A 27,674-nucleotide genomic window follows, 5' to 3' on the forward strand; every position below is an offset into this window, starting at 1 on the left:
GCCGCCACAGGCCAAACTCGCAAGTACAAGCGTGATGACGTCATAGGACAAAGCAGTGTTGCTAGAACCAATGGTTCTAGCAACTCTAGGACCTGAGAAGCCACAAATCACCGAGGCGCCGCCAATGCATGCGCAAATCTCCTTAACGTCGCCAGATGGCGCCACGTGCCCGGCAGCTACGCGCGCGACTGAAGCATCGTGACCAATCAGCGCCTGCTCACCGGCGTTAGGGGGGCTCCCGGTATTCCGCTAGCGGTCACAAGGTACACAGTATGCTAAAGGTATCTATTTGCGAGAACTTCGTTGACGACTTCGAGAACAAGATCCATCGTAACGCTGGCAAAACGCCAGTGCAAACGTAAGCGAAGCGACTGTAGCGACGGCCGCAATAGCCGATAGATGCCTTCAACGTGCGGCCGGCGGTAGCTTTCGTTTCGGCTGCTGCTAGGCCGCCAGAAATCATGGAGTCTGCGTTTCGTCATGTTCACGTCATGTTTCACGTCACTTAGTCCTTTGTCGTCATAGGAGAATCCCAAGTTTGAATCAGAGCGGCGGGAAAAACTTTTTTTCAACTTCGAATCCAAATTTCTTAGAAATAAATGCATCTTTCGCTGCCGGCCAAGTGGCAACAAAGCCATGACATGCCGAACTATCGGATTTTGCTATAAAAAAAATATTAATAGTGCTCTCCTCACTGTCCCTTTAAGAGGGGCAATGCGATAGTGCCGTGTCCTGGATCCACAGCAACACAAAGTTGAAGACAGCAATTGGAGCACACCAATAGAGACAAACATGTGGGATGTTTGGCTGCGGCAATTGCGTAGTAGTCTAATGCAGTGGCAAGAAAAACTGATCTGTTCGCACCATCACGGCTTCAAAACCCACTCCAGGCCCTAATGTTTTGCATAGCCAGCCCACCTGCCAGTATCTTCGGACAGACAAACATCGGCAAAATCTGAGATTAGGTGTTTTAGTGCTAGAACATTAAAATGCAAGATTAAGTTCAAAAGAAAATGGTTTTCTCATCATCTAGCATCAATGCTGCTAAAGGCCCCTTTCAATGAACAGGCTCCAACAGCTTCCACTGGTCTGTCGTGTACCTGAATTCATACAAGGTGAGGCTGCAATAGCAGTCTATAAACACTCAGGCATCAGGCACTTTCAGTCTTTTCTCATTTTTATTCAGTGATCGGGCATTTACAGATGACCTGCGCTACGGGCAGTCCCCTCCTCCAAGAAGGAGGTCCGCTTGCCAGCCAACAACTGTCACTAAGTTCACAATTGGAAAAAAAAAAAAAACGGGCGCGGCATGTGGCAGTGTCTTAGAAGGCGAACAGCAACAGGAAGGCCATCATGAGACAGAACAGACCCATGGCCTCAGACAGGGCAAAGCCCAAGATGGCGTACGAGAAGAGCTGTTGCTTCAGGGAAGGGTTCCGGGCGTAGCCGATGATCAAGCTGCCGAACACACTGCCGATACCAGCACCTGCAAGCACAAGCAAGGTACATCAGGAGGGCACTCCCACTACTCTGTAAGCAAAGCAGCTAGTGTAGATGGTCTACCTAGACTGCCTAACATTAAAGGGGCACAGAGGACAATTCCACCAAATTTTTCTTCTCCGCACAACTCAGTTGTCTTCACATAGCTGTGCTGATGTTCATTCACACCAAAGGACATTATACGTCTGCAAAACTGCTAGTTGAAAATGATGAATTCTTTTGTACCACTCAATTCAAACTTGTGGCAGTGAGATTGAGTGCATGATCCCCTCATCGGAGGCGGAGTGATCCAGCCAAGCAGGTTGCCAGCCAAGCAGGTCTGCCAAAAAAAAGTTTGCTTTTGGTTTTATAGGGTTTAACGTCCCCGAGCAACTTCGGCTATGAGGGCGCCGTACTGGAGGGCTCCGAATAATTTCGACCACCTGGGGTTCTTTAACTTGTGCCGACATCACACAGCACACGGGCCTCAGCTAAAGGAATGGAACAGACAGAGAGAGCGCATAGATCTACACTGCCTCTATGCCTTCCACGGCAGTCCTGTGTGCCCTCTCACAGTCTGTCCAATTCCCTCCACTTGACGGTTCCAAGATGGCAACCTGAGCTAGCTTGTGAAACATTTCGGCTCCATCGAAATGCGACCACCATGGCTGGGATCGAACCCGTGCTTTTTGGACCAGCAGCCAAGCACCATAACCACTGAGCCACCGCGGCAGCTGCCAACAAAAAAAAGCGATTGACACCAATGCAGCTTCCTTGCGAAAACAAGCTTTAGTGGTAATCCCTAGATTAATATTTTCTCAGTCTTTTCTAGCTTACAAAACTTTGGTCTTCAGCGAGTGTAGCCTGTATCATTAGAATGTGTTATTCAATCAATATAAACCCTTCAAATTCATCCTCAGTGCCTCTTTAATAGTCACCGTCCAAAAATTCTAACCTTCACATTCTTAATTATTCAGGTTTTTTTGTGGCACAGCGACATTCCCAAGAGCAATCCCGAGATTTCCAACGCATCGCAACTGACTGCTCGATTTTTGGAACTCATTCAGCCTTGCCCCAGCACCGCTGCCAATTGCCGAGCCATCATAGTGTGTACAAAGGAACCTCACTGATTTAGACTTAAAGGGCGATTGATCCGAAAATATCGAATAAACCTGAAATCAAGCTCAGAAAGAACCTCTTAAATGGCCGGGCTGATAATCTCCACGGGTTAATATAGTGCGCATGCGTAGATATGAGCTCATTATGTTCTCTGATGACGCCCGCTGAGTCTCATTCTGAATGACGGAAATGTAAGCGGCACATTTATAAGTTGTGCTTCCAGCTTGGCCGTTTTCAGAATCTTCAAAATGACTAAGTTCATGGGGCCGGCTTGACAAAAAATTTTAGCCCTACTGGATCAGACATAGCGACTGACACAAATGTGCCAGTTAAAGGGATTATGTAAAGATAGGCAATCCATCACTCGTCACCCCAGCGCAAGAATTTTTGACCCAGCATCAATAACAACGAAGTTATAGACGATTAAAAATCGCGCTCCTCCTCTCCCCCCTCAACTCGTACGCGCGGGGCACCATAAAAAAATAAAGAAAACAGCTCTGGAACTGGGCTCCGCCCATGAATACGTCATTCGCTGACGTTCGGTTTACGACTTCCGGTTGTCGCACTCCCGAGGAGCAGCGTGCGTCGGCAGCGTCTCTCCAGTCTCTGCGCTTTCTTGGCTCCCGAACTCGCGGCAGAAAGAGGCGGCAGAGGTAAATTGAAACCATACGCGCGAAGGCAATGCCTAGCTGGCTCGCGCGGCGGCTCGAGCAGACGATTTTTACCGCTACTGGAAGTGTGCCCGTGACCTCGTAGCTGTCGCGGCTCGAGCGAATGACAGCGTGTGGTGGCCTGCCGACGTCATGGGACTAGTGACGTCTGTTTTCCCGATTTTGGTTCCAAAATGGCTCCCTACGAAGACACCAAACGGCCCGCGAATTTTAAAAAACACGATTTTTAAAAATTCATAATAAATTGCCGCCTCAGTTCCGAAGACTCATACTTGGTGTCAATGCTTCTGAGCATCACTTCCAACATTTACAAGCGGCTTTTAATTCTTTGCATGGTCCCTTTAAGTCCCCTCAGATCATTCTGACTGCAAAGCTGATGCTACGGCATGCCATCATATCCAACTGCCAATCAAGCAAGCGAAAATGAGTGCTGACCTATACACACACTGGCTTCCTTTATGAGAGAGCTGAAACAAAGACTGAAGAACAAGACGAGCAGCAGGTTTCGGTGATGCTCAACCTGGTCCGACTGATTCCAGGCAACTCATCAGTAACTCTGCATCAACAATCATGATGCAACATCTCTGTCCGGCCAAATCCCCTCCATCCATCACAACAGTGACGAATACTAGATGCCACGTGTACAGCCCTGTGCATGGAGCAAAATCCCTTTGATACACGGTGGCCACTGAAATTCCCTCGATATATTCATTCCATATATTTTACAGACTAGCCAAGCAGTAGCACGTTCTTCTAGCAAATAAAGTAGACAGCCTCATCGAACATTGTATTGGGGAAACCATCCCCTTTAATCCCTCCTCAAAGAAATTGAGCAATCATCGCTACCCTCACTAGTAATATTATCACGCAAGGGCACCGTGACACGCCCTCTGACGCTGGTTTCCTTTTAGCATCGGGACGATGCTTTTCGAACGGGGGGCTAATGACGCTAGCGCTACTGAAGACGACGACGTGAGGACATTAAGGAAAAAGGACGAAGTTCGCCACCGTCGGACTCTGCCTCTGACGTTCTTGGGAGCCTTCCAAACCGCCTTCAGCGTTAGCGCGTCTTACACCGACGTGACAATATGACACTGCACTGTGTGCCACACAATACAGCGCAGGCAAGCCAATGCCAAACCATGCAAGGGGGAAACAAATGCGTACACTATTTCCAAAACTGAGCTTCAAAGATAGCACTGAAAATGGAAGCAAGCTTCCAATGTACTCTCCTACTGTGAACTACAGATCCAGTGCAAGGCAACAAAATACGATTTGGAGCTACACAGCTCCGGGCACGACGAGTGGAGCTCAAAAATACGCACCAGAGCCAGCAACACCGACGGTAGCAGCACCGGCACCAATGAACTTGGCGGCAGAGTCAATGTCCCGCTGCACAGCACTGGTCTGGAAGCCCCGCACAGCCTGCACCAAGCAGCCACGGCTTAATGAGACTGCACAGAACTAATGAACTCGTAAAGAATGTGCTGTACTTGCTAGCTCCTGAACTAAAAAGAAAGCCACATTTCTGAAATGCTCTTTACACCTGCGCTCACCCACACCTGCTACCACTATTCTATTACTGGTCTCCCTTCTAGGTTCTTGTTTGTAACACTTTACTTCCACTTTGTGTGGAATTGCCTTTTACCTGCAATTAAACCGTAAGCTCCATAATGCCTTCAGGGCAACCTTGAAGGCAAAATCTGTTCATACATTTTGCAGCATTTTTGCGGCTTTTTTTTTTAACTCATTCATTCACCTGACACATTCACGTTTTGAGCTGAAGTCCCCTAACTTACTTCCACACTGCATTTCAGCAAAAATCTCACTGTAAATTCAGTTTCTACTCAAACCAAAACTAGACAAGGAACACACAAAACAATGATTATATTCCCGATTTGTGCTAAGAAACAAGGAACTAAAGCACACCACATCCAAGACTGAACACCATCTTTGGCACACAGGTAAGCTAATAAACTTTCCGTGTGCCTACTCTCAACCTGCAGCAAACATTTTATGAATGCTACAGTAAAACCTCGTTAATTCAGACGTCCCGGGGCTGGCATCAGTTCATTCACACAGGCTCTTGAAGTGGTGTCGTGTCTCTGATCAACTCAACCAGCAATAGTCCAAATATTCACCCTCTGGCCTGAACTACATGCATACTAAGTTGTTTCCCACATCAGTCTGACGTGCACATAATGGCACGAACGTCGACAATTGCCAGGCCGCCCATCGATAAGCTGCGAGAGTTCGGTGGAGTAGTTTGTTTGGAGCTTTGCCGCCATCGTGCGAAGACTACGGCTGTCAGCCGCACATACCTACTAGCCAGCCAAGCCTTCTGTTTAGAAGGACGACTGCAGTGTTGCTTTTTCAAAGCATCTTGCCACTCGGGTGCCAATGTGCACTTCCAGCAGGCCGAAACTCAGCACTTGTGATGTGCTGTTTGCTGTGTGCAGTGAAGTATCCTCATGAGCGACGCATGCGAAAAAGCTCCAGTGCTACTGCACCACACACTGAAAAAAGCTGCAGATGCCCTTACCATTATGAAGCAGTTCTGGTTTCGACACTCCCGATTTCCTTCACAAACTAAAGCATTTGACACGACGGCAATCTCCATTGTCGTGCAGTTCTTGAGTTGTCCATCACACAGGCTTTCACAGAACAATTTTGGTTGGTTGGTTGGTTTATGGGGTTTAACGTCCCAAAGCGACTAAGAACAATTTTGCTTTCATGTGAACGTTTTTTTTCTTTAAGTTTGTGGGAGGGGGTCATTTGATAATGACATTTAGATAATTTGGACATTTTTCAGAGGTTTTACTGTACCTGCCGTTAAATGCTGTTGAAAGGTTCGTTTACAAGTTCCCCAATGGGCTAGGTCTGTCCAAACGTGCCCCTGGCACGTCAATGTCACGAAGTTTTGTGAAACCCCGACTAGAACCCAATCTCCAGCCATACACCCTATAGCAGTGTTTGCAGTGCACTTTCCTGCCGTTTCGAGGACACGTCTTTTAGTGAACTTATCAAATGTAGCATGAATGTAGAAAAAAAAATTCAATCAATTAATAATAATTCAACTGCAATCCAAAGGGAAAGTTCACTTCTGTTTTCAAAGAACATGTTATTTCCTGGTAAAAACTTATGCGTAGTTTGTACTGAGATTGCTGCAACAAAGGAACAATTTTTTTACACTTGAACTATGCGGTGCTACAGCCCCTTTTAGCCATTCAAATTGTGCACCATGCAACTGCGCATGATGTTTTTCCAGGAAAAAACGGTGCTCTAATGTAACTATTCACGGGTGTTTCGCTCATCATGCAAGGCCATGGCTTGCGGACCCCGTTCCCTGGAAGGCGTGGCCTTCAACTCATAAAAGAGAGAAGCCACAATTACGTACTTGGCTCAGAGGCCCAGAACCGAGAGCCAGGCCGAACACACCTGCGGGCAGCACCACAGTCTTGTTCTGGTTCTGCATGAAAGGACACACATCTAGTGAGAATCATCCCAAAGAGCACCACGAAAAACTCATATTTGGCCATCAGCGTGCAGGAATTACATAAGACAATGAAATATTTGAAACAACAGCTGCTGACATGCAATGTTGAAGATACAACATGTACAATCATACACACGACAATACCTATGAATAGTGTGAAAAACTTGAAGCCGAAAACTTCAAATGACTACAGGGATGCTAAGCAATCGGCAGCCATGCCAAATGCACCAGCTACAAATCTAGGAAAATTCTGCACGTGTAGTTTCCAACGAGTTACTGGCAATGAGTTTCACCTCTGGAAGGCGACAACCTGCAGGTAGCTATAGGTAATGTGGGCATGAATGAATTTGAAGGTCAATGCGATGTAAATATTTATAATGAGTACTTCACACCAAAGCCGAGTGCTTTGAATTCGATTTACTGCCATCAAGTGCTAATCCAATGGGAAAATGTTTTCTAGTTTATTGGTTTGGTTTATGGGGGTTTAACGTCCCAAAGCGACCCAGGCTATGAAGGACGCCGTAGTGAAGGACTCTGGAAATTTCGACCACCTGGGGTTCTTTAACGTGCACTGACATCGCACAGTACACGGGCCTCTAGTATTTCGTCTCCATCGAAATTCAGCTGCTGCGGCTGGGATCGAACCCGTGTCTTTCGGGCAAGCAGCCGAGCGCCGTAACCACTGAGCCATCGCAGCTCAGGTATTTGTAATGCGCATGCAGAGACTACAAAAAAAAAAAAAAAAATTCCCCACATCTACTGATGATTAACTATGCAACTTTTGCCAGACCCTCCTCATATATCCATGCCATCCAAAACTGCTTTTAAATTCGTTTTTCCCTAATCCCAGTCTTATGAAGTCTTTATATATACAGATCAGCACATTTCAGACTATTTAAAGCACCCATGCTCACAAACCAAGCAAATAAAAACCCACAGGAACCGTTTTAGAGTAAAACTCAAATGTGTTGGTCAAAGGTGCTGAATTCTGTGCTAAATTTGCATGCCATGCCTGGCTTGATGCATTTCTACACAATTTTTCATGTCTCTGCATCTTACTGCGCCCACTTTAAATAAGGACACTGCACCCTCTATACAAGGAATCTGATAGCATTTAGCAGGTATGCCAATGCCTGAAGGGGTTAGCACACCTGGGGCTCAATACCATGCACCTGAACCTTGAAGTGGAAGCACATTTCAGTTCACCTACACCACAATGTAGCTTACATGGCTAGGATCGAACCAACTGCCTCGAGCTAGCAATGTGCAGGCACACGACTTCAGACACGGCCGCGCATGATAGAAAAACCCAATATGGCTAAAGCATGAGCAGACAAATCAGAGACCAGATTTTTCATGTGGAGAGACATGAAAGGTATGCTTTCAACACGTTGAAGATTGTGCCTGCAACACCCACGCACAAGAGCACACACAACTTTATGTTTAGTAACCAGAAATCCAAACTAGGGTGCCTGAATGGGACCTAAATATTCACGGGCAAGCAATTGCATATTCACGGGCAAGCAATTGGGTTGCAAAGTCAATATTACGCCTTGCACAGCAAGTATTTTAATGGCACAAAATACTGTTGATCTCTGAGAATGGCACAATTTATGCCAGAATGCTAAGAAATAACTGCAGTTATTAACCAGAAGGTGCCTGAAAGTGCTGAAGGTGAAGGTTATTAACCAAAGAGTGACTATTTGTGGAACTGCACAACTCGACACAACACACTCAGCCGTGACTTTCGCCTGTATTCCATTCAAACGACCCCTACTACGGCAACCTTGATCTGTTCATGACAGGCTTTGTACGCATCTTTAGACCCTATTCTACAATGCGACTTTAACGTGAAGCAATACTACAGCGGCTGACCAGTACACACTAGAATCTCAACGAATACTGTGCCAGTAGTCTTGCCCCAATACGCTGACGGTGCACTGAAGCCAAAAGAGGCAGAGCTACAGTAACCTTCCTAGGCTGCAAAACTGCCTCGAGATTTAATCACACGACCTACCTCTTCAAAGAGCCTGCTGTTGCTGACCGACGACAGAGGTCGCAGGCAGGATCGGGATGTGGCAGAAGCCTGAAAATGCACAGAACATCTCGGTGAAACCCTCGCTCCAAGAGGAATGAGAATACAGAATGTGTAAAGCTGCACAGTTTAGCATGTTTAACATACTGACAATTCACCTCAGAATGGTGCGAGCAAGCCGTGTATGTAAGAAAAAAAAAACTGAATAAAAAGTCTTGTGCGCTGTGTATAGTTCAGTGCAGAACCACGAGCCTTCGCAGTGCCAAAGGCGGCCGCTACCGCAGCACGACAGCCACTCGGACGGCCGCTATACCCAGAGCAATGACCTTTATGTGCGCAGGCTTCCACACTATGAAGGGCATACTGGCCAGTACAAGGAGATTACAACGAAGAGGTCACAAGGTTACATCTACGACCTCTGCCTCCTTGTGGAGAGCGAACGTTCGAATGCAGCGGTGTTAAGCTTAGTACCAGGGCATCGCGCGGAGCAAATTACGGCAGCGGTTTGGGTGGAGAATTGCTAGTTTCGAACACACTGCCTGGGCAAGGGCGACAACAGCAGTTACGAGCTGAACTAAGGGGAAAGACAGGCGCGCCCCACTACCGGCAAGCACTAAAAACCATGCTTAGAAAGCATGTTCTACAGAAAAAAGGACCACGCATTAGCACCGCTCATCATACCACAGCAACGGCGCAAAATTATGTGAGCCAGGAGCGCGGTACGGAACGTTAGATAAAACAGCACGTTAGCAAATTAAATATTCGGCTTATCCGTACAGGCAAACTGGGAAGCTCCAACATGGCGACACGGTGACCGTTCCCACTCGACGGTGGTTTTCGGCATTCCACGCCCAAAGATGCAGCTTATAACTCCAAACTACACCCTGCTAACCAGTGGTTACTGCTCGCAAAGGACAGCGCAGCACGACTGGGTAAGGTCAAGAGAGGTCAGTACTCACCACAGTTCGTGAAACGGGGGCGGCGAGCTTGAGGGCGAACATCTTTAGTTTGGTCCTTGAGGGTGCAACACAACTGCGAAGCGAAACAAGAATTATGCGACCACACGAAATAGTGCACAGGGATGCTTTACCGGTGTGAAATACGTGCACACTAGGATAACAAACAAACGGCGGTCACTGCAATGCTAATTTCGGTTCAGCTGAGGTGACCTTCAGCGAAGCCGGCTCTCGAGAGAGCGGTAGAAAAGTTGTATCGACCATTACCACCGGTTTATGCGTTCATCCCGGGAAATGCACTGCCAATGCGACTGGTCTGAAAGTTGAGATTACCTCTAGGAGTCGCAGGTTTCAATACTACTTGATCTAGCACAGGATTACAGGGGATAACGACGAATGATCCAAGAGAACTCACCAACCACCACAGCCAGCAAGCTCCAAGGGACTGCGCCTGCGCAAAATTGTCCCTGAGCAAAGTATGCATAAAAGGCGAAGGAGAACAGAACGTACAACACGCGCCTTTAACTTTTTGCAAACTTCACACCACCAAATTGCCTTTCAAATGCAATAAAGTTTGTAAAAGTATTTAAAATTTGCTAAAGCGTTAACAACTTATCCAAATTACTAAACTTTTTTCTTTCCGCACCTGTTTCAATCTGGACTTCGTACGTCACGATACCAGACGAAATCTTAGCCAATGGTGGGCGTGGATTCCGGCGCACCGTGCTACATCGTCTGCGCCGGTACACGGTTGCCGCTTCCATAAGATGTAATGCACTTGGTCGCATGTGCGATGGCGGTGTTCTTGATTAACAATTGCAAATTCAATGGTTGCGGTTTGACGTTCCCTACGCTGCGAGAGCTCATTTTGCACATCGAAGACACACACATAGGTATCGTTGAGTTGCAGCGCGAGCGCTTGGCGCGAGCACGCGCCTCTCGTTTGTGCGCCCCACGCCCCGATTTTTCGGGTGCACCATCCGAGATTGGGCAAACTGATGAGGATAATTACCACTATTCGGCATGCATATACCACTTTCTTGGAAGGCTGTAATTTGCAACATGCGCCGTACTTTACGTTGCACGGAAGCGCGCTTATTGTCAAGCAATGCGCGGTTGAAACGGTGTCAAAGTTAACTGCGTTCATCGAGACTACATGTGCGACGCAGAGTTAAAATAGCTTTGCATTTTTCTCCCGTCTGTAGATAGTGACCCAAGACTACTAGAAAAGCAAGAGTTGCAGCAACCGTCGTGCCTTCCTGTCAGCTACGTTCTCAGGTCAGTGTGAATACGTGCCAAGTTGTCTGCTCCTTAGCCAAGCTTCTTGATCACGCACGCACGTGCCGTGCACGTGCAGTTGCTATGCAGTGCACGACATTCGTGTGGATGCACTGCGTAGGTGCGTGCAATGCATGTGGTGCGTCTTAATAGAGAAGCGAGCTTTGTGCTTTTCTGCGTGTGGCCATGCGTCGGCCACGCCGCACTTCCTAGTCGGAAGTGGCCCCGCGCGTTTGTGCCGGCCGTGAATGGCATGCACGTTCATCGTGCGGACAATGTGCGCAGGGTCTTCACGGAAGCTTCACGTGTCGAGTCACTCGGGGTGATTCGCAAGAGACAGCGGACCCTGTCTCCGGCGTCGTCAATTTGCAGCAATACGCCAACAGGTGATTACCCCGCGTCACCACACCCTGCGCTCTCTGCGCATCTTGCGCTTTCACTTAGATAAAAAAAAAAAAAATCATGTGCACGTGCGTTTTGTGCAGAGTTTCTTGTTTTGTTCATTTTGTCTTTAGCACCAATGGTTAATGGCATGAAGCCTACATGCGCCGAGCAACTAGCAGGCGTGCAAGCCTTGCTTGAGCGAGAGACGGTCGTTTGAACTCATAGTTTCGTGTTCCGTGCTTTTGTGTTGCTCTTGTTCCACGATTATGAGCAAACATCACAAACATCACACTGACGCATTGCATGCTTTGCTAGCAAGCAGGAAGTTCTCAGTCTAACTCGTGACCAAGTGTCAGCTTGCTATCATGCCTACACTGGCTATCATGCTAGCACCAGCCGTCTGTATCTCGGATATGGAGAGAAAACTTGTTTGCTTTACCACTTATTTTTGCAGTGGGGAATGTGTCAGAATGTTGTAGAAACATTGCATGTCATGTGAACAAAGTGTGCATGCTAGAGTGGTTGGGAAGCCATGTGAGACTCGAAGCACATGTAACATGTCAGTACACTCTAGCTCTGTTGACGCATCTGCTGTGTATTGCAGGGATGTACACTTCAGTTCAGCTAACTGTCAGTCTTGTCCACATATGAACAGAGTTTGGCATAGGCTTATCGAGGGGATGCAATGATTTCAGTGTTCATATGGAGCTTCAGAGAGCAGATAATAGTTGTCATGGCTTGAGAAAGTTCTGTTCCATTCTGCATTACTTCTGGGTAGGCCCACTATCTGGTGAGATAATTTGTTGCACGGCTACTGCTGTCATGCCTTTCTTGTAATCGCACAGCCCTTGCTGTGTTGCACATTTCATGTTGGGTCATGTGCCAAACTACAAATTCCAGTACCACTCTGTCATGCTTACAAAGATATTTGCCATGAGTCCTTTTCACACGAGTCACTTTCACAAATGACTCTGTGTGATTGTAAAAAAATTTACAAGCCACTTTACTGCTTGTAGAAAGATGGGGCAAATGATTTGTCAGTAATGTTAAAAACAAATTTACTAGCATTTTTCCTGCAGGGATGTCAACTCACATTACTTTGTGCACCGCCTCTTCACTCTACTTGTACAACTTTATGTAGCATCATTATGACTTTTTTTTTTATTTGCTTACAGCAGCAATGCATTCAAACACGTTGCCCTGAACGTTCGTCATTTCATGTCATGTGAACAAAGTGTGCATGCTAGAGTGGTTGGGAAGCCATGTGAGACTCGAAGCACATGTAACATGTCAGTACACTCTAGCTCCCTCCCTCCACTTTGCAAAGCCAGCAGCAGGAAAATCTTCACTATATGTCCAATCTGCCTTGCTTCTAAATTGAGTTTCTGAATTTTGATTTAAAGAAAGGATGGTCGAACTGTGCTACATAGATGTAGTTGTCTTGTCCACCCATTTTGGAACTGTTCTTTTATGCTGTGTGTTCTCATTTCAACTTATCAATTAAAGAGATTGGCTGAAGCATTATTGTGTCATCCTCATTGGGAGATGCATATCACTGCATTAGATCATGAACTGTCAAATGTGATCTATTCAAAATAATTGTAAAATACAGGCTCAGAAGTGGATATGAGCTGGAATTAATTGGTCCAGTGTTTGATGTTTCACAGAATTAACTGTAGCTGGTCTTAAGTGCATAGAGCTAGACAGGGAAGTAAAGTTGGTCTAATTATTTTCTCCCCTGTACAAAAAATGTTCGCAGGCAGTGAAATGGATGAAGAGGAGCTCAGTAGTGAATCTGACGACAGTAATGACTCGTGGACCACACAGAATGAGTTCATCTCAGACTTCATAATGAGGTTTGTTGTTGACTTATTCTTTTCCTGTATATTGTTTGTCAACTAAGTTTTGCCAGTTTGTGTTCGCCAACATTAGTCTCTGCATCCCGTGAGTAGCATAAATATGGTCTGAATCTCTCTCTTCAGTTATTGAAGGATGAATTCTGCTTTTTCTAATATACTTCTGAATTATCATGAGCAGTTCGTATCAAATGCAGTGTCAGGCAAGATAGTTCAGTCAGCACTTAGATCGAATACATGTTATTTAGAAGAGTTGAGGTGCGGGCTAGTTGCTTTATCACGTTTGATGAAACGGCACAAGGGACGAGGACATAGACAGGAGAGGACAAGCACAGTGCTAACTTGCAACTGATTTATTTGCAGAAATTCGCATGTATATATTCATGGCGTGATGCATGACAGGTGGAAAACAAGTGCGATGCGCAAGCCAAGAACTGAATCTTGTTTACTCCTTGCCAAGTACCCCAGCTCTCTGTCCGATGACGCCAAGAAAGGGGTGCTAATGCAGCGATCTCCAAGATTTAAGATTTTTTGAGCTTCAATTATGTCTCTCGTGACAGTCTTTGATAAGTGCAGAACTGATAGAAAAAGCAAACAAAGGTTTGCACTCTTTTTAGTGTTTCTTTGCGCGTTCTAGGCAGTGAAATGGCAGGTTGTGGTCCTTAGAGTTAGCTAATCATAATAGTATAGTTAATTACTGCTTCCTGCTTATTTAGTCTGTTCCAAATAATATGTTAGAAAACGGCCCTTTTAAATTATTTTCTGTCATATAGAGAGTATAGTTTCGAAGGAAGCAAATGTGATGCTCTGGTGCGAAACATTTGGAATAAAAAAATGGCATTTTCGTGCTTCCATGGCATCGTGTAAAACTAAGGAAATTGACGTTGCTGGCATTAGGATAATGGCCCGATTAGATTGTGTGTGTTAAAATGCTGGAATTTGTTGAAAACCTTGTCTCTTCACTTTTGTACCCCGAGAAGGACCTAATTGAAGATAAATTTCTTTCATGATGTGCTGTACTAGAGGCCTTGGGCCAGTGTACAAAGAATGTGTTCTATTTTATATTGGCATAAATAGAGCTTTGGCTTGATGTTACACATACCACCGGGGCTGCTTTACTGCATGCTAAAGCATACCTCAGAGCTACTATACTGGTGGCAGCCTATTGTGTAGTTGGTGGCAAGCTAGCACTTTTGCTGCAATGTGGGGATGTGCTGTGCTGGTCTTTTGGCACAAAGGCCCTGTTGGTGACTTAATACAGTCTTTAACAATGTGGTGCCAGTAGCTGTTCATCTGCCGCTTATGCCTTAAACGTCGTGTCGGTGCTATGTGTAGAACCAAGCTGAAGCTCTGCAGTCATTTCGTTCTCTACATGGCCACCTGCATCAGGCTTCTTGCCTCACGAGTCTTCATCGCAGGCAATGGGGGTTGTGTTGTGGCCGCTGTGTGTGTGTTTGCTCGAGTTGCATCTCTAATTCGAAGACCCTTAATGTCCTCTTCCCAGTTCCAAAAGGGATGTGAGCGGTATCATCCCATCTTTGTTTGACCGACACAGGATGATGAGTAGTGCGGGATCGACGGAAGAGAAGCCGTTTGCGTGTCCTGTTCCGGGATGCAAGAAGCGGTACAAGAACGTCAATGGCATCAAGTACCATGCCAAAAACGGGCACAAAAAGGAGGCAAAGTATGTGGTATCAGTTTTCACTCTTTTTGGGGAGTGGGAAACATGCGCTCCTGGTATGCTGTGCTTTATGTATAACTTTCGTTCCTGCTAGCATATACGGAGAAAAGATACTGTTCTGTCTCGCTAGTTGAAAGCGTTGTTACTAGAACAAGCTCGGTTTCACAGCTCCACCAATGAGGTATAACCAGTGGCGGTCGCACAAACTAGTGCCACTTACGATTGAGTAGCTCCCTTGCAACTCGCCGGTCGTGCCTGCTGAGGTAGGCTGTCGCTGCAGTGCCTTAAGCGCGTGCTCTCTCCAGTTGCTCCACTTTGTCTTCTTGGCTTAATTGTGTTTCCTCATACTTTGCCATCGGGCCTTGCCATGCTTGCCTGCCTTGCATTGGGTGCAAGAGTGTCTATTGCAATGCTGACTCGGAAGGATGTCATTTCATTGGGCTGTTGAACGGCCCTACTGAGCTCAGAAGATGGGAACACTCGCATCACAAAAAAAAATAATTGAAACGTCACTGTGAAAGGCAAAGCTTACGTCGGTGTTTCGAACAGTAAGATATTCGGAATAACAAGAATGGCTGCCACAGGGCCGACACTCCAGATATTTTTGTATACAGTCAAGAACACTTATAACAATATTGAAGTGCCATGGAAATACCATTGTTATAACCAATAATTGTTATAACAGGGTTGTGCCAAAAAAAAGAAGAGATAACAAACTTCAGAGCATTTATTGACAGTAAATACCCGGAGGGGTTTGACTGTTCTAATGCCTGTAAAAGCAGGTTAATTCGAACTTCAGGGAACCGGAACAATGTTCACCGTTTACCGATGACCAAAGCACCACCATCACTGCGCCACCGGGAGCTTCGCACACCTCCACGTCACAGGAATCAAGCCGGCTTTCCGGAAGTGATTCTTATGGGAAATACAAGGAGCATGCAGAACTAAGTGTGTGGTGACAGCTGACAAGAGAACAACCGCACTGGCTGCATGCACGCGCACTGCACTGACTGATTGGGGGTACGCATGGTGCACATAGCCAATGCAGCAATGCAGCAGCTCTCCTGATGTGATGACGCCTGCCTCTTTTGCTTTCGTGGCATTGCTGCGCCAGCTTAGTCCATTGGTCGACCCCACACATGCGCGCTTTTGTGTTGTAAGCATGGGTTTGCTGGTGTGGTTGTAGCATTTCCTTGGTTTTTTTCCTATTACGGTTGACACTCAATGAAAAGATTTGATTGTTATAACCAATAATGTGCCTTGACAGCATTGCTATAAGCAGTTTATTTTACCATAGAACACATGGCAAAGCTGATGGTGCCATGTCTGACCATTGTTATATCCGATATATTGTTATAACCAGTATTGTTATAAGTGGGCTTCACTGTACTACCTTTGTGGATACAGTCACAAAAAGTTGGAAAACGTGATCTCTTGCACAGCGTTCGAAAAATCCCTGACAGCCTTCAAGATCAGAATACTCTCGGGCCTAGGCCACTTGAGGATCAGTCGGCTCAGAGATAGCCATTTAAGTAAGGCTGCCTGTGCCATCCTTCATGAGCTTTCTTTTCGTAAGGTGAAGGAAGTAGGAAAAAAAAATCCTCATTGATGGTTGCCACTCCTGTATAATGCGGCATTCTGAGACAGCGGTGTGCAGCGGTGAAATGCTCAACCACTAATTCATGCCGCTGCACATATAGGGCGTCTCAAGCCTGTCACAAGGCGTTCGGCATAGCTCTGCTAATCTGTCCTCCTTGCCCTCCTCTTCACAGTCCCTGTGTTATGCTGCCACCAGTGTCGATGTCGCTGCAGAACCAGAAACTGTGCCTTTAACTGCTGTTGCATTACAACTACTGTACAGTGCACACTTGAAAATGGCCTGATGGTCAGCAATCTTTTCTGGGAAATTTTGGACAACCTGGAGGCATCGGGTGTACTTCCTTTAAGGTGTGCTGGGTTGCAAAGTTTTGTCGTGATGAGGCTGCGCTCCTGCAGAAAACTGAACTGTGATATGGAGCTTGCAGAAAAGGTCAGAGCTGCAAGGAAAAAAGGCAAAGCTGCTTTGATACACGTCTTTTTTTTTTCACCTTCTATACAGCTTTAATGATTAATTTCGATGTATTGCCGCGAATCTTTGTAGCGTTTGTTGGTTATGTTTATTTGTTCATGCTTCAAGGCTGCCGGCACGCCGCTTTATCGCTTCGTTTGTGACGCAAGACTCGCCTAGAATTATCTCGATTGATCGCATCCAGGCAGAGCCGATTCTACTTTGTGCCAGAATGTTCTAGTAACTTCCCCAAGCTTTATCTTGAATGTTTGCTATCAGCTTTAAAAAGAGCACGGCCGACAGCGGCGGGCATTCTGTTCGACGACCGCCGAGCACGCTTGTTGCTATGCCGCCGCTGAGTGATTCAGTTCTTTGCGGGCGCAAATCAGCCCGAATAAAGAGTTTCGTTTCGAAGACATTCTCGCTGTGTTCCTGTTTGCCGGACTGCAGTCACCACTACGTGACATCTGGCTCTTTTTAAAGCTGATAGCGAACATTCGAGATAAAGCTTGGGGAAGTTACTAGAACATTCTGGCACAAAGTAGAATCGGCTCCGCCTGGATGCGATCAATCGAGCTAATTCTAGGCGCGCCTTGCGTCACAAATGAAGCGATAAAGCGGCGTGCCGGCAGCCTTGAAACATGAACAAATAAACACAACAAACAAACGCTACAAAGATTCACGGCAATATAAATTAATAATTTAGTTTTTTCTGTGTACCGTATTTTCCGGTATATAAGACGCGGCTTTTTTTCAAAAATCTTGCTGGTGCGTCCTATACAAGGGTGCGTCTTATATGCGAATTTTTGTTTCTTTAGGGGGGATTTCAGAAATTACTCTGGTTCATTTCAAGCTTTTTGATTGAAAAATTATAAATACCAATAATGCGGTTGTAACATGGTTAATACTTCAATACGGGGACCGCCGTGCGCAGCTTTTTTACGTGAACTTTATTATGAAGCGGCGGGGATGATGACTTCGGGGATCATAAACACGCGGCCGTTTCAGAGGCTCCAAGCAAAAGCAATGTGAAATGCCAAAGGATGGCGACAGTCGCGTTTCTCGCCATTATCAAGAAAAGCCGGCGTTTTCTTTAGTCACCCTTTGCAACTTTGTTTGCTCCGTGTACGTAGTGCGAAGAGAATGTTTCAGCCGCGTTGCATCCAGAAATGAGCGGACTTGTTGATAGCGCATATGAAGATGAAGACTTCGAAGGCTTTTAGTTAATATGAAACATTGTTATGAACATAAGGAGAATTCTTTTGTTTTTTTTTCTTTTTTGCTAAAACGTGGGCGGGTATGGCGTGAGTGTTGCCTTTTTTAATCACTTCGCGTTGCTTAAGAACTTCTGACAGGTACGGTGCATTTTGCGATGGTCGCACAAGCATGTTTAATTAAGCCTCACTAGCCTAACTGGGTAAATTGGGGTGCGTCTTATACACGGGTGCGTCTTATATACCAGCTTTTTCTGGGACAGCCTGCATATATGGCGTGTGCGTCTTATACAAGGGTGCGTCTTATACACCGGAAAATACGGTATAGGTTATCGTATGTGTGGGAAGTAAGTGCAAACATTGTTTAAATGCTAGCAAATACTGGACACTTATTATGGATCCTAATGGCTAAGAGTGCTGCTGTACCATCAAGTATGCAATCATTGTACTTGTGTGCAAGCTTCGGTGGTCCCTCCTTCCAGAAAATTATCACAGCTGAATCAGTGTGTTCAGATGCCATTTCCTAATTATTGGAACATCCTGCCTAATGAAATATTTGCTGAAGCAGACTTTCAGGCTGCTACAGAGTGTTGTTTGAAATGTGATATGTACTGTTCTTAGCGTTGGCTACTGCATTTCAACTATATGTCTGAACTTGCGTTGCTGGTGCTTGGAATTGTTTTTTTGGTTGATGTGATGAATTCCAAATTCTTTAAGTTGGTTGCACGTAATTAACCCCTCGGCAGTTATTTCCTTTCGGGCTGTGTAGGTGTCTTCAGTAAATAGATTCAGGTCTCGTTTTTGTAATATTTCACTCGAGTTATGCTAGTCTCGCATTACTTTTATTTCCCCTACAAGCAGTAAAATGGGTTTTTTTTACTGATGCGGCATCTACCAAGGGCACAGCATAACTCGACTCGTAACTTCTTGCGATCGCTTACGATAATTCTGTCATTTCATTTCGCCGTGCATACTTCTCATCCTGCTGGTTCATCTTTCACTTAATTCATTCAGTAGTTTCAGCCATCCAAACTTCTCGTAGAGAATGTAGCAACAAAACAGTGCTGGTGGAAGTAATTTTACGTGAAATCACAAAGGCAGGGAAATCCGTAAATGGCTTCTGATTAAACTATAGGTTGCTTTTACCCTTTACGTTCCTGTTCCCTCATTCTTACTTCCTGCATACAGCTAGGCTTCAGGTACTCATAAAACAGACTTTGCTCATAACGGCCAGATTTCTGCAGTGTTAAGCAATCTGTGCAGCAGACATGACATCCACTATGTTTCCTTCCAAGATTAGAGCGCTGGCATGCACTGAAACTTTCTCTTATCATTCACAGGTTAGGAGCTACGGCCTGGAGTCCAAGCTACAAAACGTAAGCCAGTGAACAGTGCAAGAAATGGTGACAGTGAGCGAGTCACATTGGCGTTCACTTGCTTCACCGTATTAACACATTCGTAGTGCTTCGCAGAAATATGCTGTGGTTGGAATTTGATTCTAATTTCACTGTTTTCATGAGAGAGCAACAGCAGCTTGCAAAAGCTATACATATGTTCTGGCTGCTGTATGGTTCCACGCCACATGCGGCAGATGACACTCAGCAAGGAGCGGGACTCGACTGCAGTGTCATTAGTTCTCACGCCCGCCATTTGGGGCACTTTTTTTTTTTCTGCTGGGTGGAATTGGGGAGCTGTGAAATGCGATTTCTAGTAACGTTGATTGACTGTTTCTGCTGGGTGGAATTGGGGAGCTGTGAAATGAGATTTCTAGTAACGTTGATTGACTGTTTCTGCTGGGTGGAATTGGGGAGCTGTGAAATGAGATTTCTAGTAACGTTGATTGACTGTAGGTTTAAGTGTGAAATGCTTTGTTGTGGCTAGCTTGGCTATGCTCAGCTCAACATAAACTTTGCAGTAGGTAGCTCAACTCCCTGTATTTTTTGATCTGAAATAATGAAGAAAAAAAAAGTAATTTTAAACATCATTGTTGTAATCCTGCAGGAGATCCAGAAGTTGCATTCTGTGACCTGGCAGTCTTGCATGTAGCTTTCTGTGCTGTCCCGGATTAGCTTTGATGTTTTAATGTCACCACCGGGCGCTGATCTTCAGCATAGTACAGTTGATCCTCTTTATAACGAAGTTGAAGGGGCCGGGCAAATACTTCTTTATAGCCCGTGTTGATAGAGCATCCAAGAAGAATTGTCATTCCTTCTGTATATCCATTATTTCGTTATAATGAGGTTTAACTGTATAAGCACCTTCGGCAAGAGAATTTCAGTGCGGCATCGATTAACTATGCATCAAAAATGAGTGCAATGGCAACAGTGACACAAGTTATTGATTGTTAACTTTGCTGGCAGGCGTAGTGCTTAATGTTTAGCACTAGTTTCAGCGCATGGAACTCCTTGTTCAGCTACAAAAGTGGGTGCTGTGTTCAAGCATCATTTCACACATTCACGGTGTTAGTTTCACTATCACCTGTAGTCCTACTTTCAGCATCTACACTACACTAGCCACTGAATCGATCTTTCTTTTTCGGAATTTTTTTTCTATGTTTCAAGCTATGCTAGTAGCAACAGGGCAGAAAATTCAGCCGGTTTGTAAACGTTCATTGCGGAAAACGTCAAGTGCTAGCAAACAACACAAGAGGGGACTTACTTGCAACAGAAGAGTTTGCTTAAGATGCTGTTAGCTTTGGTTCAGTAGCATAGTTGGCCAGTCAGGCTGATTGAGTATAGAGAATGGTTCTCAACACTTGACCACCTCACTTGCTTTGTCCTCCTCAGTCAGCAGGCTTCTCCTTGGCTGTACCGCACTTGTCATTCATATTTAGGCAGCTTCTGATCAGCCATCTTGGTGTGGCTGGAATGAATGCTACCAGTCTTTTTCTTTTGCAGAGTCTCGTAAACTTTCCTCCTCTCTCTCTCTGCTTCAGGTTAAAGAAAGCACACCGCTGCCATTGTGGAAAGAGCTACAAGACCACGCAGGGGCTGAGGGCGCACTCGCTCTCGCAGCACTCGGCCGACTCCCAGCTGGCCAGGTGCCCAACTGACTTTGCCTCAGCACTCAGTTCGAGCAGTGGCCACCTGATGGCGCCACCGCGCATCCACTCCGGAGGTGGCCCCCTCCCCGCTGTGATTTCCCCCACCCTGCAGCAGCATCTGCTGAGCCCGCTGGGGATGCGTCCGGGCATTGCGTCGAGCTTCGCGTCGGTCAGCGCGGAAGGCTGAGGGCAAGACTGCAACGGAGCATCCTCGACAGCTTTTTCTACTGTGAACGGACTCTCGTTGTGGAAAGAATAAGTTCCAGCACCACCTTAGCCTCCTCCAGGCACCGACATCCGTGGCCCAACAGTAGTTGAGTCACAAAGTGCGTCGTTCTCCTCTCCTCCGCCTCTAATTTGTGTTCAGTTCAGGCAGTTGTGTTCAGTTCAGACTGCGAGTCTTCAGCTCACCACAGTGAGACAAGCACTACGGCTGCTGTCATTTATGCCCTGGTGGCAGGCCATTAAGAAGTACGAGGTGGAATACGGTTTTTACTTTGAAAAGAACACACGCCATTGCATTTGTGCCACCTCGAGGTTGTTCTGGGTATGCTGGGCAGAGTGCATACCCGCAAAGATAGAAGGGTGTGCTAATATACGTTAAAAAGTGGTAGGCATTTTTTTTCGTCTCCCTTCCCTTTATTTTCATTTGGTTTTCCATGTGGCTCCTCACATGGTTGCATCTGTGCTGATTACTACTATTTCCAACTGGATAGCTTTGCACTGGAAGACTTTGTCATTTTTCTCATGATGCAGAAATACTTCTGTTCAATTTAACTGCACGCTGTTTCATATTCACATCCTAGAATACACGGGTAAACAAGTAGAGGAGCCATCGTTGACGCAGTTTTGTGCAGCTGACCTCCCCTGCTGCAACTGATTTTTCTTTTTTTTTTTCTTTCAGTGCATGCTGACAGAGCAGTTTACTTGGGACATGCTGCAAGCCATTTCTTGCCATGTCACACATAAAAGTTGGCTCCCAGATTTAGTATTAGATGCAGTGATCTCATAAAAAGTCCAAGAAGAATTTCTTGTTGGCGCCGCCGGTTGTGTCTAGCTTAAACCATGCACTTGTGTGTGTGTCGCTTAATTTGTGAAAGGGAATTTGTTGTGTTGGCAAACATCCAAAAAATCTTGGTAATGGAGGCATTGCGAAGGTGGAATTTTGGCTTTTTGTGTGATAGAGTTATTGTCTGGCTCCCTCAAAGTGCATCTGAAAGTAATTTTTTTTTTTTTCCATGCGGAGATTGATTTACCAGAGAGATTGAATGGAACCTGCCACCAAAACAGCCTGCTTCATTTCCATGTATTGCCTTTTTTTTTTTTACTGAACAATAATGTACATATTCTGTGCTTTTCCTTCCAAGTTGGAAGCAGTTTCTGCGCTTGTTTGTTCCGTTATTCTGTTTTGTGTGGTATAACTGCAGCAGTGAATTCCGCCAACTTAGCTTTTTGTCATTAGTGAAGTGCTTGCTGTTGATGAAGGGAGACTGAGTTTTCCTCTAGTGCCTGTTTTATTCTTTTTTTCTATATGCGTAAGTGGCAAATGCATTGTCTAGCATTTCAGTAAGTTGCGTGTGGTAATTACATGTTCACATGAATAATTTTGTTGCCTGGTCTTTAGTTTGCCCCTTCACAATTTTAGTGCTGGATGCATGTGTGACAGCCGCAGTATGTTTTGCATTTCAAGAAGTTCTGTGTGTGTGGTAGCTGCATGTTTGCTTGAGTAATTTTGTTGTTTGGTCTGTTTGCATCTTCACAGTTTTAGTGCTGGCACTGTTTGTATGATGTTTTGGTTACAGTACACAGCCTTTCACTAATAGCTGGAAGCATCTACTTTAGTTTTTGTTTGTTTCCTTATGGACGTTGGAGCTCTGAACTTATCCATTTCGAAACTGCAAGAATGTTGCTTTTAAGCAAGAAATCTTCACTGAACAAAAGTGAGAGAGCTATGAGCAATGGTGGGGTGGTGCGTTTCGCAGCCATGCAGTGATCAGCTCTGTGAATACATAATAAACAAAACAAAAAAAACTGAAAAAAGGGAAAATAGTAAAAAGTACCTGCAGTGCCAGTATGGTGCAGTGTTTAGCGATGTCTGGAAGAAGTATAGTCTCCACTTTTTTCTCTTCAAAGGCTGTACTAGTCAGCAGGAGGAGTGCTTACAATTATTAACCGCTGTTCTCCTTGTGCACTTCACTTTTGATTTAGGAGCAGGTGGAGAGTTTACCTTTTGCAATATTCCCTTGGTGTAAACGTGTGCCACACGTGTTGCACGGTAAAATTGAAAAATTGTCTTTGCTTTCCGTGCTCGCTCTGGATTTTATCTGCCATTCACTAGTGTGCTTCCTCGGACTTTACTGGAAATGAGGGGGGTAAATGTGTAGTCTTCAAGAATGGGACTTCCTTTTTCCTACCCACTCCTGTGGGAAGCTGCTTTGAAAAATTGCCTATACCCATTGAATACAAATACCACCTTGCTTTTTGCATTGACGATTGCGCCGGCTGTGGTTCTTCAAACGTGCCTACGTTTTTGGCGCAGCTTGTCATCTACAGTGTTGATTGTGTTTGTGTGTGTGCGTGCATGTCAGGAACCCATGTTTGTGTGTGAAGGATGCCGCGAGAAATCCACGGCAGTTGCCTTAAACAGATTGGCGGGAGCACTGTAGCAACCTGTGATTTGGACTGCATTGTTGCGGTTGTTTGTTACTACAGCGCAGCTGGGGCTCACGCTCTCAGTAATTTGCAGCATAACGCCCCCCCCCCCCCCCCCCCCTACCACTAGGGAATGGTGGGAAATTTTTTTTTCATACCAAAGATGTCCGGTGAATGCTGTGCTGCTATTTCTTTACCTGACTATGTGGCTTCCAAGCTTTAGGGAGTATCTGTGCCTGGAATGCAATTTAGCAGAGCTGAATGGCATAAAGTGCAAGTCGAGTGTGTCAAAGCCTGTGCTTTTCTTTTTTGTGGTTATTCTTGCTTAAAGTGTCAAGGTCACATCCTGCATTTCTTTCATTGCCACAGTCTGGTTTCCAATGTTTTTTTCCTCTCTTACTATTGCCCACTGACTGATGTGGCTTCGGTACCTACAGCATTGTAGCATGGCGATCAAATGTGATGCCTTTTTTTGTGCATGCAAATGTGGGCATATCAGGCCACTGGTATTGGGAAAGGAAGCAATACCAAGTGTAGATGTCTTCACTGAAGAGCACAATTCTTCGCCTGGGCGACGCTTGCATAAACCTTGAAGTATGGAAAACAGTATTTGTGCTTCTAATACCAGGTTGCATTCGTTGCTCACAGGTTTGTTTAAGGAATCTCGCAGTATCTCGTGCTTCTTTATTTTTTTTTTTATGAACAACCCGTCAGGAAAACTCTTGGTAAGCATGCACGATTCTTTTGTCTTGCAACCTGGTGGCAATTACCAATCCTGCCAAAAAAAACTGCCCGATATGTGATATTGTCTTCAAGGTTTGGGGAGTGCATTTATGTGGCCTGTGCGTTTCTTTAATGAAAGTGTTCTGTTAACTAGTTTTGCCAATTTCATCTCCGAGACACCCCTTCCCTAACATGTCTAGTTTCAAAAGCTGTTCAAGATGGGCACAGTAATACTATGTCCTTTGGTAGACTTTCAAAGAGAAGAAAAAGCTATGTTGTGACCTTTTTGTTGCCAACAGCATTTGGTGTGTTCTCCCTGAAGTGTGGTGCTTGCCAGTGCTATATGGTTGCATACAACTCAAGAACAAAGCTGCAAACACCCCTCAAAAAAGACCTTTGTTACGTCGCGGTCAGCCACTTTGCATCTGTTCCGAGATGGTTGACAGCGATGTCATGAAAATATGTTGGTGTTGATTGGAGAACCTCTTTTTGAGGGGCGTTCACCACTTTGTTCTCAAGCTGTATCAGACTACAGCGAACATTTTGGAACAGCCCTATTCAGAATTGCGTTGCAGTAATGAGAAAAAAAAGCAAACGTGACATAACACGTGCTGCTGGCCAGCTGAAGAGTTGTTAGTGGTTACGAGTGCGACCTGCAAAGCAAATAGCACAGTGAGAACATGGCAGATGCATGAAGAACTTGTTTGTCACCACTTAACAAAGAGTCCATCTAGGGACATCTGGCGGTACTTGTTACAACTTTGGTAGCGCTTGTCATTTGTTTTCCAGCAGCAGGAGCTTGAGGCTATTCCATTTTGTTCCAGTAGGCATTTGCTGTTGCTACTGTGCAGTCTCATTGTATTACTTTGTAGTCACTTGTTCTGCAGGTTGCAATGGAGCGGAGGGCAAGTTGTTACTGGTGTGCCCCAATGGGAATTTGCCAGGAAGCAAACCCTATCTGGCAAGAGTGTCCAGATGCATTTTGAAACTGTTTCTTTTGATCCTTGAAGATTTCATGCTAAACATTTTCCTGTTGTTTTTCATTTTTACTTTTTGGACAGAAAGGCATTGTTCACTACCTGATCGTCAGTGTTCCATGACCTAGTGAGTGCTTAGAAAGAGACCAAGCAGTCATGTTTAATACGTGTCTGGCACTGAAACTGAATCTGTGATGGAGCATCTGGTTTGCTCTGGGTTGTGTGCTCCGGTTTGAATAATTAACTAGTGTGACTGCTTGTGTGCAAAGTTAATTGTTACAAGTATATTCGAGCAGAACAGAAATTATAAGTTACAGCCCTAGGTTCAGTGCTGTTGCGATGTTGCTAGATTCACTGTTCTGGGCAGTTGTAACATGCCTGTGTTCAAAACTGAATGCAAAAACACAAACTGAACTGCTGTTTTCCTCACTGCCTATGCCTTTTTGCTTTTGTTTTCTTCGGGAAGTGATTGCTGGCTGGCAGCGGCAGAAAACATACGGCAGATGCCATGAGGAGCACAGATATTAGTATATTGTTCTACTTTGTGGGAAGTGGTTTGCAATGTAAAAACAAAAAAAAAATATAAAGGCAATAAAGAATTGGTTGCACACTGAGACATCTTGCTGGTGTTGTTCCTTTAATCTCTTTTTATGCCTTCCTTTCCTCTTGTGCAGGGTAGCAGAGCGGCAGCCATTCATAGGTGGTATCTAGAACCAGTTACCCACTTTCTCCTTCTCTCTAGAGATGAAATTCCGGTACCATCCCTGCATGTATTTCTGAAGTGCATTTAACATTCCCAGCAGTAAAAATATGCCACAGAAATTTTGAACTTGCTGGCCTCTAATTTACATTACTCATTATGGGCCTGTAATTTACATTTTTTAAAACTGGTAGATTTAGTGACACCAGTTGAGAAAATCTGGCATAATTTGCAGCTTTTAAAGGACACCAAGGATAACTTAGTCCAGTTACCGTTTTCCGAAAAATCTCTCTTTCTGGCTGTGATGACGTTTGTGTGACAGGAAAAAGACTTTTATCAGCGAGGTAATTGGATTTAAAAATCTTTCTGCTTGCCCATTTGAACTCGTGACATCGTTACGGAAACAACAGGTTGCCAGCGTTTAGGAGTGATGAGCTATAGGTAACCTAGCCTCTGTGATCTGTGCCCATATATCAGCCTATCAAAAAACCCTATTATTACGGGCCAACTCCTATTTGTCCCAATTTCCCCCTTTAAATGGCAAATGTAGGCTGGTTTATGAACATGCAAAAATGATCGAACTGCGTATATATATAAAGAGAAGCTTAAATCAAAATTTAGAATTTCATCACCTGCAGATGCAGCAGTATACCTGATGAAGTTGTTTGCCTGGTGGGTTGGCATTTGCAATGAATGATATTGCAACATGCCTTCTACATCTCTGGCTTTGCTAACACTGGCTTAGATGAAATTCACAAATGCGGTTTGATTAGTTAAGCGAAGATTTGATATTCTACTTGTGGAAATAAAGTAACATTTGCTCATTCTGTGCAGTACGGGAAGCTGATATGCCAAGCATGATGCTTTTGTATCTAGTTCTGTCGCAAGTATGTAGAATCCACCTTCAAAACAGTTTTTTGTTGTGCCACTTGAAAATTGATCACCATTTATTTGTGCTCCAATGATTTAGATTTTTCTGTGCCAAACAGCTAAAAGTAAGAACTAAAGGGATGAACAGTAAGCATTAAAGGGACCAACAGGTCAAATTTAATGGCCATCAGCACAGTGGAGAACTTAGTGTCCAAGGGCCTCGACTCTGCAACGTTTTTTATTATAAACGCCATGGAAGATTTCTACCGATAATTTTCTGATCATGTGTGCGCCTGTTTTCATCTTATCTCGATGCTGGAAACCAAGATCAAAAGTGTCATGGCAACTGCACACCTGCGAAAGTGATGAGCAAAAATCTAACATAGTTCCAGTTGCTAGACAGTAATTATTGACAGTTTTATACCCGTGCCACACGGACAGATTTAATGCCATTAAGTGCTTACTGCCTTAAGTTTTAATGGCATTCGTGCGG

At 45.0% G+C, this 27,674-nt stretch overlaps 2 protein-coding genes across 6 annotated transcripts; one reads left to right on the top strand and one right to left on the bottom strand.

Moving 5' to 3' along the window:
* Positions 1–1,159: 1,159 nt before the first annotated feature.
* On the bottom strand, positions 1,160–10,232 carry ATPsynC (ATP synthase, subunit C). Of its 2 annotated transcripts, none has more exons than XM_089548360.1 (6): positions 10,172–10,232; positions 9,760–9,832; positions 8,783–8,851; positions 6,667–6,738; positions 4,595–4,694; positions 1,160–1,486 (listed from the first exon to the last, which is right to left on the bottom strand). In XM_089548360.1, exons 2-6 carry the CDS (start codon positions 9,799–9,801, stop codon positions 1,323–1,325), a joined length of 447 nt encoding a protein of 148 aa, XP_089404486.1. In that variant the 5' UTR covers positions 9,802–9,832; positions 10,172–10,232; the 3' UTR covers positions 1,160–1,322. The 2 variants fall into 2 exon arrangements, with proteins under 2 accessions (XP_089404486.1, XP_089404487.1); XM_089548361.1 differs by having other exon boundaries at positions 10,090–10,205.
* A 222-nt stretch (positions 10,233–10,454) lies between these two features.
* LOC149339677 (juxtaposed with another zinc finger protein 1) lies at positions 10,455–26,227 on the top strand. 4 transcript variants are annotated; one of them, XM_089548362.1, is made up of 7 exons: positions 10,455–10,649; positions 10,962–11,034; positions 11,320–11,420; positions 13,178–13,274; positions 14,779–14,958; positions 19,557–19,592; positions 21,152–26,227. In XM_089548362.1, the coding sequence occupies exons 1-7, from the start codon at positions 10,529–10,531 to the stop codon at positions 21,444–21,446; spliced, it is 903 nt and encodes a 300-aa protein (XP_089404488.1). In that variant the 5' UTR covers positions 10,455–10,528; the 3' UTR covers positions 21,447–26,227. The 4 variants fall into 4 exon arrangements, with proteins under 4 accessions (XP_089404488.1, XP_089404489.1, XP_089404490.1 ...); XM_089548364.1 differs by having other exon boundaries at positions 10,456–10,649; positions 14,830–14,958; XM_089548363.1 differs by lacking the exon at positions 19,557–19,592.
* Positions 26,228–27,674: the final 1,447 nt, after the last annotated feature.

The sequence above is a fragment of the Amblyomma mixtum genome, chromosome 6 (genome assembly GCF_055824585.1).
Source record: "Amblyomma mixtum isolate Tamu chromosome 6, ASM5582458v1, whole genome shotgun sequence".
NCBI lineage: Eukaryota > Metazoa > Arthropoda > Arachnida > Ixodida > Ixodidae > Amblyomma > Amblyomma mixtum.

Bases quoted from the DNA above. Each gene is read 5' to 3' on its own strand.
- ATPsynC (XM_089548360.1), bottom strand. From the start codon at position 9,801: ATGTTCGCCCTCAAGCTCGCCGCCCCCGTTTCACGAACTGTG. The intron at 8,852-9,759 runs GTGAGTACTGAC...GTGCATTTTCAG, and splicing joins CCCCCGTTTCACGAACTGTG to GCTTCTGCCACATCCCGATC. The intron at 6,739-8,782 runs GTAGGTCGTGTG...CCTTTCATGCAG, and splicing joins ACAGCAGGCTCTTTGAAGAG to AACCAGAACAAGACTGTGGT.
- LOC149339677 (XM_089548362.1), top strand. From the start codon at position 10,529: ATGCACTTGGTCGCATGTGCGATGGCGGTGTTCTTGATTAACAATTGC. The intron at 10,650-10,961 runs GTATCGTTGAGT...TCCCGTCTGTAG, and splicing joins CATCGAAGACACACACATAG to ATAGTGACCCAAGACTACTA. The intron at 14,959-19,556 runs GTATGTGGTATC...TATCATTCACAG, and splicing joins GGGCACAAAAAGGAGGCAAA to GTTAGGAGCTACGGCCTGGA.